General features: G+C 47.6%; 1 protein-coding gene across 1 annotated transcript in view; it reads right to left on the bottom strand.

Annotated features, from left to right (window-relative positions):
* LOC142301342 (E3 ubiquitin-protein ligase RNF14-like) overlaps positions 1-15573 on the bottom strand; it is an 87464-nt gene that overhangs the window by 32199 nt on the left and 39692 nt on the right. The window contains exons 4-6 of the mRNA XM_075342338.1: positions 14934-15437; positions 13977-14205; positions 2374-2540 (exon numbers count right to left, since the gene is read on the bottom strand). Of these exons, the coding sequence (XP_075198453.1) occupies positions 2374-2540; positions 13977-14205; positions 14934-15437 (900 nt within the window). The remainder of the gene's footprint in view (positions 1-2373; positions 2541-13976; positions 14206-14933; positions 15438-15573) is intronic.

The raw sequence follows: 15573 nt of genomic DNA, 5'->3' as shown, positions 1-15573 counted from the left end.
AGCATTGAAGCATGCTGAAGCCTAAAGGCCGCTTTACACGCTGCGATATCGGTATCGATATCGCTAGCGTGGGTACCCGCCCCCATCTGTTGTGCGACACGGGCAAATCGCTGCCCGTGCCACACAACATCACCCAGATCCGTCACACTACTTACCTGCCCGGCGACGTCGCTGTGACCGGCGAACCGCCTCCTTTCTAAGGGGGCGGTTCGTTCAGCGTCACAGCGACGTCACAGCTGCGTCACTGAACCGCCGCCCAATAGAAGCGGAGGGGCGGAGATGAGCGGGACGTAACATCCCGCCCACCTCCTTCCTTCCGCCTAGCGGCCGGGAGGCAGGTAAGGAGAGGTTCCTCGTTCCTGCGGTGTCACATGGAGCGATGTGTGCTGCCGCAGGAACGAGGAACAACCTCGTTACTGCTGCAGTAACGATTTTTGAGAATGGACCCCCATATCACCGATGAGCGATTTTGCACGTTTTTGCAACGATGCAAAATCGCTCATAGGTGTCACATGCAACGGCATCGCTAATGCGGCCGGATGTGCGTCACTAATTCCGTGACGCCAACGAGTTCGCATTAGCGATGTCGTAGCGTGTAAAGCCCCCTTAAGGCTATGTGCCCACGGGCGCTCGTACCTGCGGATGTATCCGCTGGTACGAGCGCATGTTTCCCGCAGCTGCCCTCCGGCGTCCGCAGCTATTTTTAGCTGCTAGATTACAGCGGAATAGCTGTGGGAAACATGCGGAGATTCATGCGGCTTACATGCGGACGTCCCGGCCTCTTATCTCCATAGCGGAAGGCCGGGACATCAGCAGGTAATTCCGCATGAATAATTGACATGCAATTATACATGCGGATGCCTACATCCGCAGCATGATCGGCAGCCGCACTTTCCGCAGCGTGGACACAGCACTCCCCATGTCCCATAGGATAACATGGGGAGTGACTGTACATGCTAAAACCTGCGGATTTATCTGGAAAATCCAGAAAAATCCGCAGGTTTTCCGTGGCAAAATCCGCAGAAACAAGGTCCCGTGGGCACATAGCCTAAGGCCACATTCACATTCACGTGCCCATGTTTCCCATATGTCTTCCATTTGTGATTATTATGGATAGAACAAATACCTATTTTAGTTTAAGGCTATGTGCGCACTTTGCTTCGTCCTAGTTGCAGTTCTAAACGCATCTTCTGGCAGAAATTGCTATTGCCAAAGTTGCTTTTGACCACAGAATCACGGTAAATACGCATGCGTTTTTACCGCGTTTTAGCTGCATTTTTAGCGCTTTTTACATGCTTTTCCATTGCGTTTAGACAGCTGCGTTTTGAACATTAAGACACTGCTAAATAAAGTTTAAACTGTCAAACACAATGAAAAAAAGGGGGGAAAAAAGGAACACATAAAATTAATGAAATGATAACGAAAATAGTTATATTTCATATAATTATAGCGCTTTTATACCATTTATCGCTAAAATAGCAATAAATTAATATTTTTCATTATTTTAATTGTCAGACTATGTGTGTGTGTAAAGGGACATATCATTTAATTATTTTGATGTCAGAATAGCTGGAGTTTTTGAAGTCCAAACGCATGTTTTCTGCAGCTAAAAAGCAGGTAAAACGCTGGAATTTTGATGTTTCTTGCTTTTTACAACTTCTCATTGACTTCAATGTTAGCAAAACGCAGCCCAAATGGCAAAAACAAACACGAGGAATACAAGATCTATATACATTCCGTCACAGTGACGTCACTGTGACGGAGTGTATATAGATCTTGTATTCCTCGTGTTTCCAGCAGATTTGATGTACTTTTTCCTGTATGTCCTCAGGAAGGGAGCAGAGACTCCAGAAACGCGTTGACCTGAATATGTAATAAAAAGTAACATTAATCTTACAATCGGTCATAGTGGTCATTGGCGCGGTTTTGAAAGCCCTACTTCACCACTCTCCGTTATCAGCCATCCTGGGTGCTGCTGCCGTTGACCTGGATTCCATGCTTGCATAGTAGTTGTGACTTTCACAACTCTATTTGGTGAGTGTATTTTACTCTTATCACCCTAATTTTACTCGGGTAAGACCCTATTTGCGCTTCTTTTCTCCACAGTTCTTGCTTCCCCAAATATGGTAAAATGGCCCACGTTTCACCAGTACTTTATATAACAATTATTGGCATTGGTTAAAGAAAGCCTTAGGCCCTGTACACACTGCATTACTGCTGTGTGTTTAGGAATTCAATCTGAATCACTCTAACCCAACCCAAAAGTCCCTTTCTTGCCTAGCTTTGTTTTGCTCCACTGAGCTCCTAATATAAGTTGGTTGAGAAATTACACAGAAGCATGTCAGATATCTCCTGCCGTTTGTCATACATTACCTGAATAGGAGCTTTACAAGCAGGACACGGCTTGGCATTCTCTCCTATCCACTCCATGTTCTTTATATTTTCCACAACCTTTTTAAGTTGTTCAAATCTTTTCTCTAGTAATCTCTTTCCTTTCTTATCAGCAGCCTGATGTTCTTTAATTAATTCAGCAAGTTTTTCTAAGTGAGATAATGAAAACAGAATCTTTAATATAGAGTATTTCTGTTTCTGCCAGTTTTATCATATCTACAGAATCTGTATGCCTTAAATATCTGATAGATGCACCCATTTCATGAATGGGGTCCTGTGTTTTAGCCATTGAGAAAATAAAGTTGCTTACACATTTGTGTTCTGAAAATAGGCAAGCAAGCATGTCAACCGGACCCCATTCTCAAGACAGCCCTTGAATATGTAATACATTTCAAAGATGGTTATAAAACTTTAAGTAAAATGCAGGAATTCTAGTCCAGAAATGCATTGGAAAATGAAATCCACACCAAGAAGTATTGGTAGGGCTTTTCTGCAGTATATTGTTAATGTGTTCCTTGACAGAAAATGGATGAGTCTTTGGAATTCTACCAAATTAGCCCCTCAACAGGCTTTGTGGTTTTATTGGAGGGTTTGCATGAACAGGAATCTGTGAGGGCCGGGGAGGACTGGTAGGCCCAGGAGGTGGATCCACTGGACCGAGCACCCCACCTGGAGGGCAGGGTACACGGTAGCTGGAGCACTAACGTGGCAGGAACGGGTGCAGGTATCAGGAAGCAAAGACAGGACCAGGTCACTAAGGTCACAGCGTACTTTAAGGCAGTAATAGGAAACAGGAACAAAGACCTGAGCACTTAGCTCACAAGGGATAGAAACACAAGCGATGATCAGCCGCCGACCACATGGAGAGGCCAGTCTTATATACTCAGCACAGCCTCAGGTCATTTCCTGTTGCAGCAGTGCTGGGGCTATAAGACCAGGTGAATGGGTGCGGCCCGGTCCTATACAGAACATTAGTCAGAATCAGACTCCTGAGACCAGGAACAGGACTCTGGGGAGCATGAGCGGGAATGGCAGGCGTGATCGGTGGACGCATGGACTGGACCAGTGAGCAAAAAGTGGTGGTGCGATGATGAGACTGGATCAGTGAGCACGGAGCGGTGCAACGCAGGTGCGACCGGATCAGTGGGTACAGAGCGGTGCCTGGATGGTGAAACCGGCTCAGTAGGTAAGGAGCGCTGCTGGGACACCGGGAGCGCGACAGAATCCAAGTGTTAACACGTGATTCAAGCATCTATACATCTATGAGGGGCTGCTGATAAGTCTTTGGCTTTACCCAGAAAGAAATGAAACTTTACATTTATTCCACATACTCTCCACTGATGTCAACACACTTCTTACATCGGTATTCCAAGTTCTGTTAGCCTAGCAAAAAGAAGGATTTTGGTTGTGCCTCAAACCCGGCATCTGTAGCAGCTATCAGAGATGGTGTGAAATTTGGTACCCTTGAGATGTTTCCTCAGGTTTGGAAACACATGATAGTTGGAGGGAGCTAGATCTGGTGAATAAGGTGGGTGGTTAACCAGCTGGAAGCCCAGCTCTGCCAGTTTTGCCATGATCGCATGTGCAGAATGAGCGAAGGTGTTGTCTTGCAAGAACAAGATTCCTTTGGACTGCTTACCACATCTTTTGACCTTCAGAACTTCCTTCAATTGATCCAAAAGTTCAATGTAATACCTTGCATTGATGGTGGAACCGTTTTGAAGGTAGTCCACTAGCAGCATGCCCTCCTTATCCCAGAACACAGACGCCATCACTTTAGTGGCTGATTTTTGCACCCTGAACTTCTTGGATGAGGAGAACAACTGTGCCTCCACTCTTTTGACTGCTCCTTGTTTTCAGGGTCATACAAATAAATCCAGGTCTCATCCATAGTTACCAGTGGATCCAGGAAGTTCTTATCTTATCAGTTCTTATCAGTCCACAAACCCTGACAAATGGACCGGGAGGTTTTCACTTTTGCATGATTCTCTGATCTGTGGTCAAACATTTGGGAACCCACTTTGCAGATAGCTTCCTCATGTCCAAATGTTCATTTATTGACACAAACACGTTCACGGAAAATCTCCATGATGTCTGTTATTGTTTTAGCTGAAATTCGTCGGTTCTCTAGTATGAGGTTGTGCACAGCATCGACGATCTACGGAACAACAACCACTCTCAGTTGTCCAGGACGTTCATCATCATTGGTGCTGAAGTGACCTGTTTTAAATTTGGCAACCCAGTTCTTTAATGTGGACTATGAAAGGCATTTGTTAGGTCCTGGTGGTGGATTCTCTGGACCGTGCACCGGACTCCCCTGGAGAGGCAACCAAGAGCTAACCCCTATACAGGGACTGTCTGGTCACCCCACCGGAGGGTCTAAATGCAAGGCAGCCGGAACACGAGTAGGTACGGGAACAGCGTCCTTCAGGGAACTGGTAGTACAGAGTCTCTGGGGCCACAGGGTTCCAGGAGACAGTGCCGGAATCAGGTTCAGGTGCCGGGTTGGAACAACAGAAGGGATCTGGGTCCAGCTGGGTGTGAAGGTTGAGGTCGCCGGGCGAAGTCCAGGTGACGGGTTCCGACTGACAGGAGATGGCGGAATCCTCAGCACACGGTCACCGGGACACTTCCTGGGAGATCGGCACACTGGGACCAGGTCAGGGCGGCAGACGGGCTCTGCGGAAGACACAGGGTTAATTGGGATGCAATGCACAGAGAGACCTGACATCTAGCTCAAGGAACACGTTGCTCAGTCGCCGCCCACATGGAAAGGGAAGCCTTATATACCCAGTCCCAGTATCATGTCATATCCTGCTTCAGGAGTGCTGGGCCTATAAGTTAAGGTGAGTGGGCGTGGCCCCGCCCTATACACATGCATGGACCTCAGAATCAGAGCCAGACAACTCAGAGTCAGACACAAGGGAGCAGGACGCAAGGGAGCGGGAGCGGCAGCCGTGACCGGCGGGCACGTGGACTGGATCAGTGGGTAAGGAGTGATGTTGTGATGGTGAGACTGGATCAGTGGGTAAGGGGTGGTGCCGGGACACCGGGAGCGTGACAGTACACCCCCTTTTACAGCCCCCCTCCGCGCAAAGTACCCTCGGGGTACCTCGGGCCGGGCCACCGAGCCGCGAATCACCCCATCAACAGGGAAGGACCGCCGACCCCGCACCCTCCTCTTGGCCCCTATACCTCTTACCGGACACCCCTTGTCAGCAGCAACGGGGAGAGGGAGAGTACCGGCAGCAGGAGAGAGGGAACCAAGAACCACCGGCTCAGTAATCGCAGTCTGGACACAGGACGGACAGGCAGACACAAAGGAGGCAACATCCTGACGAAGAGACGGCCACCAATGGGCCCGACCAATAGCGCTCAGGGTGTCCGCCCGACTGGCGTGGTCAGTCGCTTCCGAAGCATGCCCCCACTGAAGGACCTCGAGTCTGTCGGACTCCGCGACGAAACACTTCCCAGGAGGAACCTGTCCAGGGGGGACGTAGTCACCGGAACAACTTCATCAGGACCAGCGCCGGACTGAGTTGTCTCATCTTCTGGATCCAGGGGCATAAAAGTCTCTAGGGCCAAAGACCATGGAACGACGCTAGGCTGCGTCGTCTCTTCTTCTCGTTCTTGTGGCATGAAAGGCTCCGGTGCCAGAGACTGTGGAACAACGCTGGACTGCGTCGTCTCTTCTTCTCGTTTTTTTGGCATGAAAGACTCCGGTGCCAGAGACAGAGGAACGAGCTGCAGACAGTTGTCATGGCACAACGGACCCCAACGAGTGATCGCGCCAGAGCGCCAAGTGATGACAGGATCATGGAGTCGTAACCAGGGCAGACCCAGCAAGAGTGCATGGGCCATTCTTGGGATTACATATAGAGCAATCATCTCGGTATGCTGAGCGCCCACACGGAGTCTCACGGGTTCGGTTAAAAACAAGACAGGTTCATGTAACGGTCTTCCGTCCACGGAGGCAAACCTGAGGGGTTTAGCAAGCGGGATGACGGGTTTGCAATATCGGTCCACAGTAGCCTGTTGGATGAAATTGCCCACTGCCCCCGAATCAATGTAAGCTTCTGCCGTGAACCGGGTCTTCTCGGTTGTCACCTGGACAGTCTGTGTAACTGGAACTGAGAGGGCTCCGGTACCAAGGGTGGCGGTTCCCACCAACCCTTGGACTTGGGGTCTTCCTGGTCTCTCAGGGCAAGAGCGGAGCAGGTGTGTGCCATCTCCGCAGTAGAAACACAGGCCTTTAGCGAGCCGTTCAGCTCGGCGTTGCTCGGATTGTCTCAGTCGGTCTACTTGCATGGGTTCGGAAGTAAAATCGCGGGATGGCGGTGGAGGGGAAACGGTCAACTTCTGCGGAATGGAGGTATGACTGATTGGTCGCCTCTCCCGAGATACTTCCATGGATCGTTCCTGAAAACGTAAATCAATCCGGGTAGCTAGAGAGATCAGAGCATCCAAGGTATGAGGAACGTCGCGGCCGGCTAGTTCATCCTTGATGCGGCCAGAGAGGCCCTCCCAAAAGGCCGCCGTCAATGCCTTGTTGTTCCATTCTAGTTCATAAGCAAGCGTGCGGAACTGAACGGAGTACTGGCCCACCGTTAGGGATCCTTGGCGAAGTCGGAGTAACGAAGAGGTAACCGCGGTGGTACGTCCCGGTTCATCGAAGGTGCTACAAAAGGCCAGAAGAAATTCCGAGATGTCAGTAGTCACTGGGTCCTCATTCTCCCACAAAGGATTTATCCAGGCCAATGCTTCACCTTCCAGGTGGGACATCACAAAAGCCACCTTAGCTCGGTCAGAGGCAAAGAGGTGTGGAAGCAATTCAAAATGCAGGAAGCATTGATTTAGGAAACCTCTACAGGTCTTAGGGTACCCAGCATAACGAGGCGGAGCAGCTAGGCGGAGTTGCGAGGCTGAGGAGGAAACAGATGCGGATGCAGTCGCTGTTTGCATCGCTGAGGACGCAGCTGCGGTCTGTAACGTATACAAACAGCTGTCCACAGACGTCAGGAAATTCAATATACGGGTTAGGGTCTCTCACTGTCGCACCAGTTCCTGGCGCAGTTCAGCCAGTTCGGATGTTTGTGCTCCGTCGGAATCCATGGCCTGAGCAATCTGTTAGGTCCTGGTGGTGGATTCTCTGGACCGTGCACCGGACTCCCCTGGAGAGGCAACCAAGAGCAAACCCCTATACAGGGACTGTCTGGTCGCCCCACTAGAGGGCCTAAATGCACGGCAGCCGGAACACGAGTAGGTACGGGAACAGCGTCCTTCAAGGAACTGGTAGTACGGAGTCTCTGGGGCCACAGGGTTCCAGGAGACAGTGCCGGAATCAGGTTCAGGTGCCGGATTGGAACAACAGACGGGATCTGGGTCCAGCTGGGCATGAAGGTTGAGGTCGCCGGGTGAAGTCCAGGTGACGGGTTCCGACTGACAGGAGATGGCGGAATCCTCAGCACACGGTCACCGGGACACTTCCTGGGAGATCGGGACACTGGAACCAGGTCATGGCGGCAGACGGGCTCTGTGGAAGACACAGGGTTAATTGGGATGTAATGCTCAGAGAGACCTGACATCTAGCTCAAGGAACACGTTGCTCAGGCGCCACCCACATGGAAAGGGAAGCCTTATATACCCAGTCCCAGTATCATGTGATATCCTGCTTCAGGAGTGCTGGGCCTATAAGTTAAGGTGAGTGGACGCGGCCCCGCCTATACACATGCATGGACCTAAGAATCAGAGCCAGACAACTCAGAGTCAGACACAAGGGAGCAGGACGCAGAGGAGCCCGAGCGGGAGCGGCAGCCATGACCGGTGGGCACGTGGACTGGATCAGTGGGTAAGGAGTGATGCCGTGGCGGTGAGACTGGATCAGTGGGTAAGGGGCGGTGCCGGGACACCGGGAGCGTGACAGCATTGATCTGTGGCGCCCCTGACCTGGTCAGGCGCCACTGAGTACTACACCCATGCTGGGTGTGTGCAAACAGGTAATCCAAATGGCTGGAATAGGGTGTGTACGCACAGACACATAGTGACCAGGTCTCCCACACACTAGAGGGGACCCTTGGGCAGACCCAAGAGGGTGCGTACCTCCACATCTCAGCTAGGGGTGCTGGGAGGGGCTGGAAGCTAAGGTGGCAGTGGCAGTTGGAAAAGTAGTAGGAGAGGAGCAAGCCAGTCTGAAGCGGAGAGCGCAGGGAGAAGGAGCAAGCAGGCACACGGACCCGCTAGTCATACCCTGCCTGTGAAGTAGCCGTTAGCGGGGGAGACGGTTGCCACACAGTCAGCCTGAAAGACACCTGAAGAGAGAAGACAGGCAGTTGAGTAGGGGGACTTCTGGTAATCAGGCACGAACGGGGAACAGGTCCCTAGAGCCAGACTTCCATTTAGTAGTCTGCTAAACCTGCCGGTGGGGTGGACAACAAGTCCCACACCAACCAACATAGAGTCCGAGCATCAGCAGCAACGAGGGGGCCCATAAGGGGGATCGAGCCTGGAGCCATCTTCCTTGGTCCACGCTGCCAGCAAACGGGCCAGAAAGGGGAGAAAAGGCAGTTGCGACTTCCATGGATGAATCCCACGGTACTTTAAGTCAGGGATTGTCCGAAACAAGAAGTGCCAGGAAAGCGAGTTAGCGGTTACCCTATGCCAGCCTGAAGGATACCTGGTTCTCTCTTGGTATATCTCAGCATCGCCCAGGTGCCACTTGAAGCATTTGAAAGTGAGTAAAAACCAGTTGCAAGACACTTTGGACTGAGACTGAGTCATTCTGCGACCTGTTGTTCTACACACATATACCCAATCCCCTGGGGCCAGCCTCACTCTCGGGAGGCCATACCACCCGACTGCAGATTCCATCAGCCCCAGACGCTCGTTAAAACTGCAGTGGCAGTCACCCATCACCCTGACCGGAAACCGAGAGTGGCGTCACGATCCAGATGTAAATAACCTGACATACCTGTTGCCAGAGAAGATCCCAAAGAGAAGTCCCTGCGGTGTCCCTGGAGGTGGAGTGGTGTCCCTGAGGCGACTGCCGTGGCACGGGGCAACTCAGATCCCCCAATGTCAGCGACATATCACCATGAATATCCTTTGCGGACTTTCCTTGTAGATACAAGAATTGTATCACTCCTCTGCTCTCAGTTGCTGTGAATATCGCATTAGACTCCGCCATTTTGTTTTCCCGCGCGTAGAACACTGTTGCCATAGGCAACAAACACAACATTTTGAAAACATATATTAGACACATAAGGATTTCATGTGATGTAACATTCGTTACCATAAAAACAAAAAAATGCACAAAGCCAATGACTTATAAACAGCCCCTTGAAATGCTCAAGACTTGTCGGAAGTATCGCAGCAGGACTACTATTGTATTTCCAGGTTTTCCTCAGAATGCAGCAGAGCGGTAATTTATTTATAGCATCTTTTTAGAGTAATTGTAGTTTTAATTCTTATTTCAGAAATCAATAGTGCACATGAAAATAAGCAAGTTTGTAATGTATCTTATCAGAGAAATCTGCTTCATTCTCCTCTGGGATGGATCATACATTTTCAACATTTTCAATTCATGGCTAAAATCTGTGATCAGTGAAGACATATGTTTACATTATTGAAGTAGGAGATTACAGAGTCTATATCGAGGGGAGAGAAACGGAGGAAGTCCTAGACCCACAGCTCCTTGCTTTTCCTCTCTCCACTTATCTGTATAGAACTACTTACTATTAGAGATGAGTGAAATTCAGATTTGGTACAAGCCTTGGTTTGTCCGTTCGGGCTCGGTTATGTGAACACTTTGCTCAGATGTCGGCAATGTTCGGTAACTGTTCGTTTGCAGAAAACCCACTCCCGGCCCCATCACAACCATTTCAAGTATTGGCATGGCTGTGATTAGCCAAAAAAAATCACTGTAAAAAAGGAAGCAAAAGGGTTAAAGCACGACATACTTACCGAGTCTCCCCACAGCTGTAACTGCTCCCGCAGCTGTAACTGCTCCCACAGTTGTTTTTCTGGGGCTGCTGATTATCCTCATACATACTCACTGCTTTCTCCAGCCTCTGGAATCTCTGATTAGCTGAAATCAGATCCTGACCCCAGACACCGTCATTGATTGGTTGGAATCACATGCGCTACGTGCAGGTCTCTCTCGTGGTATAAAATAAATAAATAAGTAAATATAACAATTGCCATAGGGTCCCCCCATCTATTGACACCAGCACACATACAGCCCACAGCTACAGGCTGCCTCCCCCAGCTGTGTGCTTATCTTGGCTGTGTATCAAAATAAGAGGAACCACATGTGGAAATAATTTTATTGAGCCACACCAGCCGAAAAATAGCAGCCTGCAGCTGCCCAAGATTGCTGCATCTATTAGATGCGACAATCCCAGCACTTTACCTGGCTCTTCCCCATTGCCCTGGTGTGGTGGCAATTGGGGTCATAAGGGGATAATTGCAACTCACAGCTGCCACTGACCCCTAGATTAGTATTGAGAGGCATCTATGAGACCCCCTCATTACCATCTGTAAGTGAAAAGAAATAAACGCAAACACTGAATAAATACTTGAAATAAAAGACAAACAAGCACTCTCTTTCACCAATTTCTTAACCTCCAAAACACCCCTGAAGGTTTGACGTAATCAACAAGAGCACCCATGATGATCCTGGTTCTACATCTGAAATTACAGCACGCAGCCAAAAAACATGACAGCCCGCTGTAAGTGCAGTCACAGAATGAACCACGGTGATCAGCGGTGACATCACTAAGGTGAGCTGCGGCCACAACTGTAAGTTCCCACGGCCCTCCACCTGTGACCGCAGAGCCATGGGAGCCTTCAGTTGTGGCTGCAGCTAACCTGAGTGATGTCACCACTGATTAATGAGGCTCAGTCTCTGCCTGAAGTTACAGTGAGCAGTCATGTTCTATGACTACTCTGTATAACTTCAGATGTAGCAGAGCTGGAATCATCCTGGGACCTAGTGTGGATTAAGTCAGAACTGGGTGCTTTGGGGGTTAGTAAAGTGCTGATTGAGGGTTTTTTGTATTTTGTTTCAAATAAAGGGTTTTTTTCGGTGTTTGTGTTTATTTACTTTCACTTACAGATTAGTAATGGGGGAGTCTCATAGATCCTCCCCATTACTAATCTAGGGCTTAGTGGCAGGTGTGAACTGTGATTGACTCCTTATTACCCCGATTGCCATCGCACTAGGGCAATCGGAAATAGCTGGGTAAAGTACCAAGTTTGACTGCAATTTTTGATTGGGGGGCTCAATAACCATGGGTATCCCCAGCCTGAAAATACCAGCTCCCAGCTGTTGGGCTTTATCATGGCAGGAATCAAAATTGTGGGGATCGTACGCCAGTTTTTAAAATTATTTGTTTTTTTTTTTTTTTTAAAAAAGCCGCATGCCGTTCCTCTTATTTTGATACACAGCCAAGATAAGTATCTGTGCTGGGTATCATACTATGGTGGACCTTACGGCAATTTTTGTATATATTTTTACAGTACGATAGACACATAAACAAGTGACTATTTTAAGCTCACTAACCTTATCTGAGGTGAGGTCACTGAGTTCATTGAGGTCCGCTGAAGTCAGGTTACCTGCGGTCACAGATGGAGGGCTGTGGGAATCTCCAGCTGTGGCCGCAGCTCACCTGAGTGATGTCACCGCTGATCGCTGTGGTTCATTTGTTGCCAACGGTTACAGTGGGCAGTCATATTCTTTGACTGCATGCTGTAATTTCAGATGTAGCAGAGTCGGTATCGTCATGGGGGCTCATGTGGATTACGTTGGACCTTCAGAAGTGTTTTGGGGGTTAAGCAAATTGGTGAGAGATTGTGCTTTTTGTCTTTTATTTCAAATAAAGGTTTCTTCAGTGTTTGTGTTTATTTACTTTCACTTACAAATTAGAAATGGGTAGTCTTATCGACGCCCCTCATTACTAATCTAGGGCTTAATAGCAGCTATGAGCACAAGGGCAATCGGGAAGAGTCGGATAAAGTGCTCGCATTGTCGAATCTTTTGGCTGCGGCAAACTTCGGTGGCTGCAGGCTGCTATTTTTAGGCTTGAGGGGGCCAATAAGCATGGGTCTCCCCACCCTGAGAATACCAGCCTTCAGCTGTCGGGCTCTATCATGGATGGGTATCAAAATTGGGGGGGAATGCATTCTGTGTTTTTAAAATTATTATTTTTTCGTCTTATTTTGATATACAGCCAACAGAAGCGCATGGCTGAGGTCTGTAGCCATGGGCTTTATCTGTGCTGGTATCAATAGATGGGGGACCCTATTCTAATTGTTTTATTTATTTATTTTATGCCATGATAGAGACCTGCACACAGCGTTTTTGATTACAACCAATCACACATGCTGTCAGGGGGCGAGGTCTGACTGCAGCCAATCAGAGATGCTGGTGGCCGGAGAAAGCAGTGAATATGTATGAGGATAATCAGTGGCCTCGGATGTACAGCTATAGAAGCAGTTACAGCTGCGTGAGCAATTTCGGCCGTGGGTAGACTCGGTAAGTATCTCCTGCTTTATTTTCTTTCTTTTACAGCCCTACTACACCATATTACATTACATAAGTTTTGTCGAACTGTTTGACCAACACCAGGAGGCTCGGTAAATATCGGCGAACCAAACTTTCAAATATTTTCTCATCTCTACTTACTACTGTAGTACTGGCTGCCATCTCCTATCTCGGTAATGTAAAAATCTGGCTTCTCTTAATACAGATTTTACCCAGGAATTGAAAATTTTGAAAATGAATCATCTGATAATATACATTACAAAGTTGCTTAGTTTCATACATCCTGTTCCTTTATTGAATAAAAATTAGAATGACTGTTACGCTTTAAAGGGAACCTGTCACCAGTTTTATGGCCTATAAGCTGCGGCCACCACCAGTGGGTTATTATATACAATATTCTAACATGTTGTATATAAGAGCGCAGGTCACTGTGAAAACATAAAAAACAATTTATAATACTCACCTAAACCGGTCACTACAGTGCAGGTTGGCCCATCAGGTGGCGCTGTTCTCCGGTGCCGGCACCTCCTCTCTCGGCCATCTTGCTCCTCCGTCTTCTGAAGCCTGTGTGCATGACGCGTCTGCGTCATACACATGCGCTGGCACTGAGGTCCTGCACAGGCGCACTACAATACTTTGATCTGCCGGCGAGTGTGTATGACGTAGCCTGCACACAGGCTTCAGAAGACGGAGGAGCAAGATGGCTGAGAGAGGAGGCGACGGCACCAGTTGCTGATCTATGCCTAACTGCGTTTTTTGAATATAAATGTACAGATGAATATAATGTATGCTGAGTCAAATAAGGGATTTTGTTTGGGGGGAGAAGGGTGGGTTTGGTTTGCATACTTGTATGTATGCATAATTTTTCTTTTGTTAAACTAAAATGTTAATAAAAACTATCTGATTAAAAAATAACAAACAAAAACATAGGCCGACAAGGCAAATATGTAATTTACAGAAAGCTAAATACTGATCAGTTAACTTTAAAGACTGCAAAATATACCATTGGCCATGTTAGTACAGATGCATGAGATACTGTACATACCTGCATTCGCTGTGCAGCCTGTGATTCCATGAAAGCTCTTTTTGCAATAAACACAAAATGCATATTGGCACATTGTACAAATACCCATTTTATCCCCTGGCTCCAGCATGACAGGTGTCTGACAGTCTGGACGTGGGCAGAAGAAAATATCAGCCATTAGGTCCAATCCAGACTGCAAGAGAAGACGATCATAGCGACAGAAAAGTTCCTCCTCTACCAGATTCTTTACCTGAAAGTGAAGAAGGACAGGAACAATTTACTATCTGTACCCAAACATGTACCCAGACAAGCTGATGTCACACAAAACTATCACTCGCTATCTCAGCATAATATTGGCATTTTGATGACTGTCATAATGTCCTCATAAAGAAGTATCTAAACATTCAGCTTTTTTTGCTACAATTAGTGAGGGGAAATAAATGCACTAAATAACTGAGGGGATATGCCCAACAAAACAGTCTTTCATCATTTGTACAATAATTACAATGTGTTTCAGATACTTTCGGTGCCTTGTCCTACAAAGGGCAAGACTTTCTGGTAAAGTGGAACTTCGTTCATAACTTTAAAGCAAATGTCTGGCACCAAATAACATGGCGTAAACTTAGGCCCCAATGAATCAAAGCTTTTACGTCCAACTGGCACCTCTTCATGAGTCAGGAGCACCTTACTCCACCACACCCCCATCATCAAGACTGGCGAGATAATTGCATGTCATGATGAATCGGAGCCTATACCCTTTAGACAGTCTAAATATGTGGCAGATCAATCCAATGGCATTAGCCACTATGATAAATTTAGCACGTTTTAAGACTGTCAAGTCTAAGTTTGTATACTGAATAACAATTACACAGCATTAAAACATCTGCCCCACTGTGTGTAAATGAACCCATAAAAGTATATCATTGTGATTAGAAATTGCTTAGCTACACTGAAAATCTTCATTGAGCCCTGACTTACCTGAGCTGGAGTTGCAGTAGACGTGCACTTTGGTTCTGGACAGTTTAGTGCATGGACTTGTCCTTCCTTAATCTGGATTTCAAAGTAGTCTTTGAGACAGGTGTTACAATACACATGCTGGCAGTCCTTAAAGTGGGTGCACTCACTGCCCAGCTTCTCCATAAAACAGATATCGCACAAGAACAGTTTGCCATCAAAAACCTTCTTCTCCTGAGCTTCACTGAAGACCAAGATGTATTTGACCAGGGCAGACACTGACTGCACGTCCTGTATGGCCCGTTTATCAAATGATCCTCTTTCCAATAAGACCCCATCCGCAGGGGTCTTTTCATAGGGCTGCATCCAGTTCTGTAAACCATTGCTAGACACCTCAATTTCATATGGAGATTTTATATCCAAGAAATCAAGTGTCTTCTCCTTTAGAAACTGGATCCATGGGAACAAGACAACACATCCCCTTTTTTGCTCCCATAGGTCATCTAAATGCTGACATAGCAGAGTGAGCTTAAATAGAAGAAATAAAAAGTAAGATAAAATAAAAGTAATATAAGCATGAGTATATACATATACATACAGGTATATACAATGGGGAAAATAAGTATTTGATACACTGCCAATTTTGCAAGTTTTCGCACTTGCA

Source organism: Anomaloglossus baeobatrachus, chromosome 4 (genome assembly GCF_048569485.1).
Source record: "Anomaloglossus baeobatrachus isolate aAnoBae1 chromosome 4, aAnoBae1.hap1, whole genome shotgun sequence".
Lineage (NCBI taxonomy): Eukaryota > Metazoa > Chordata > Amphibia > Anura > Aromobatidae > Anomaloglossus > Anomaloglossus baeobatrachus.
The sequence above is the reverse complement of the archived record's forward strand: the minus strand, read 5'-3'. Positions and strand labels throughout refer to the sequence as shown.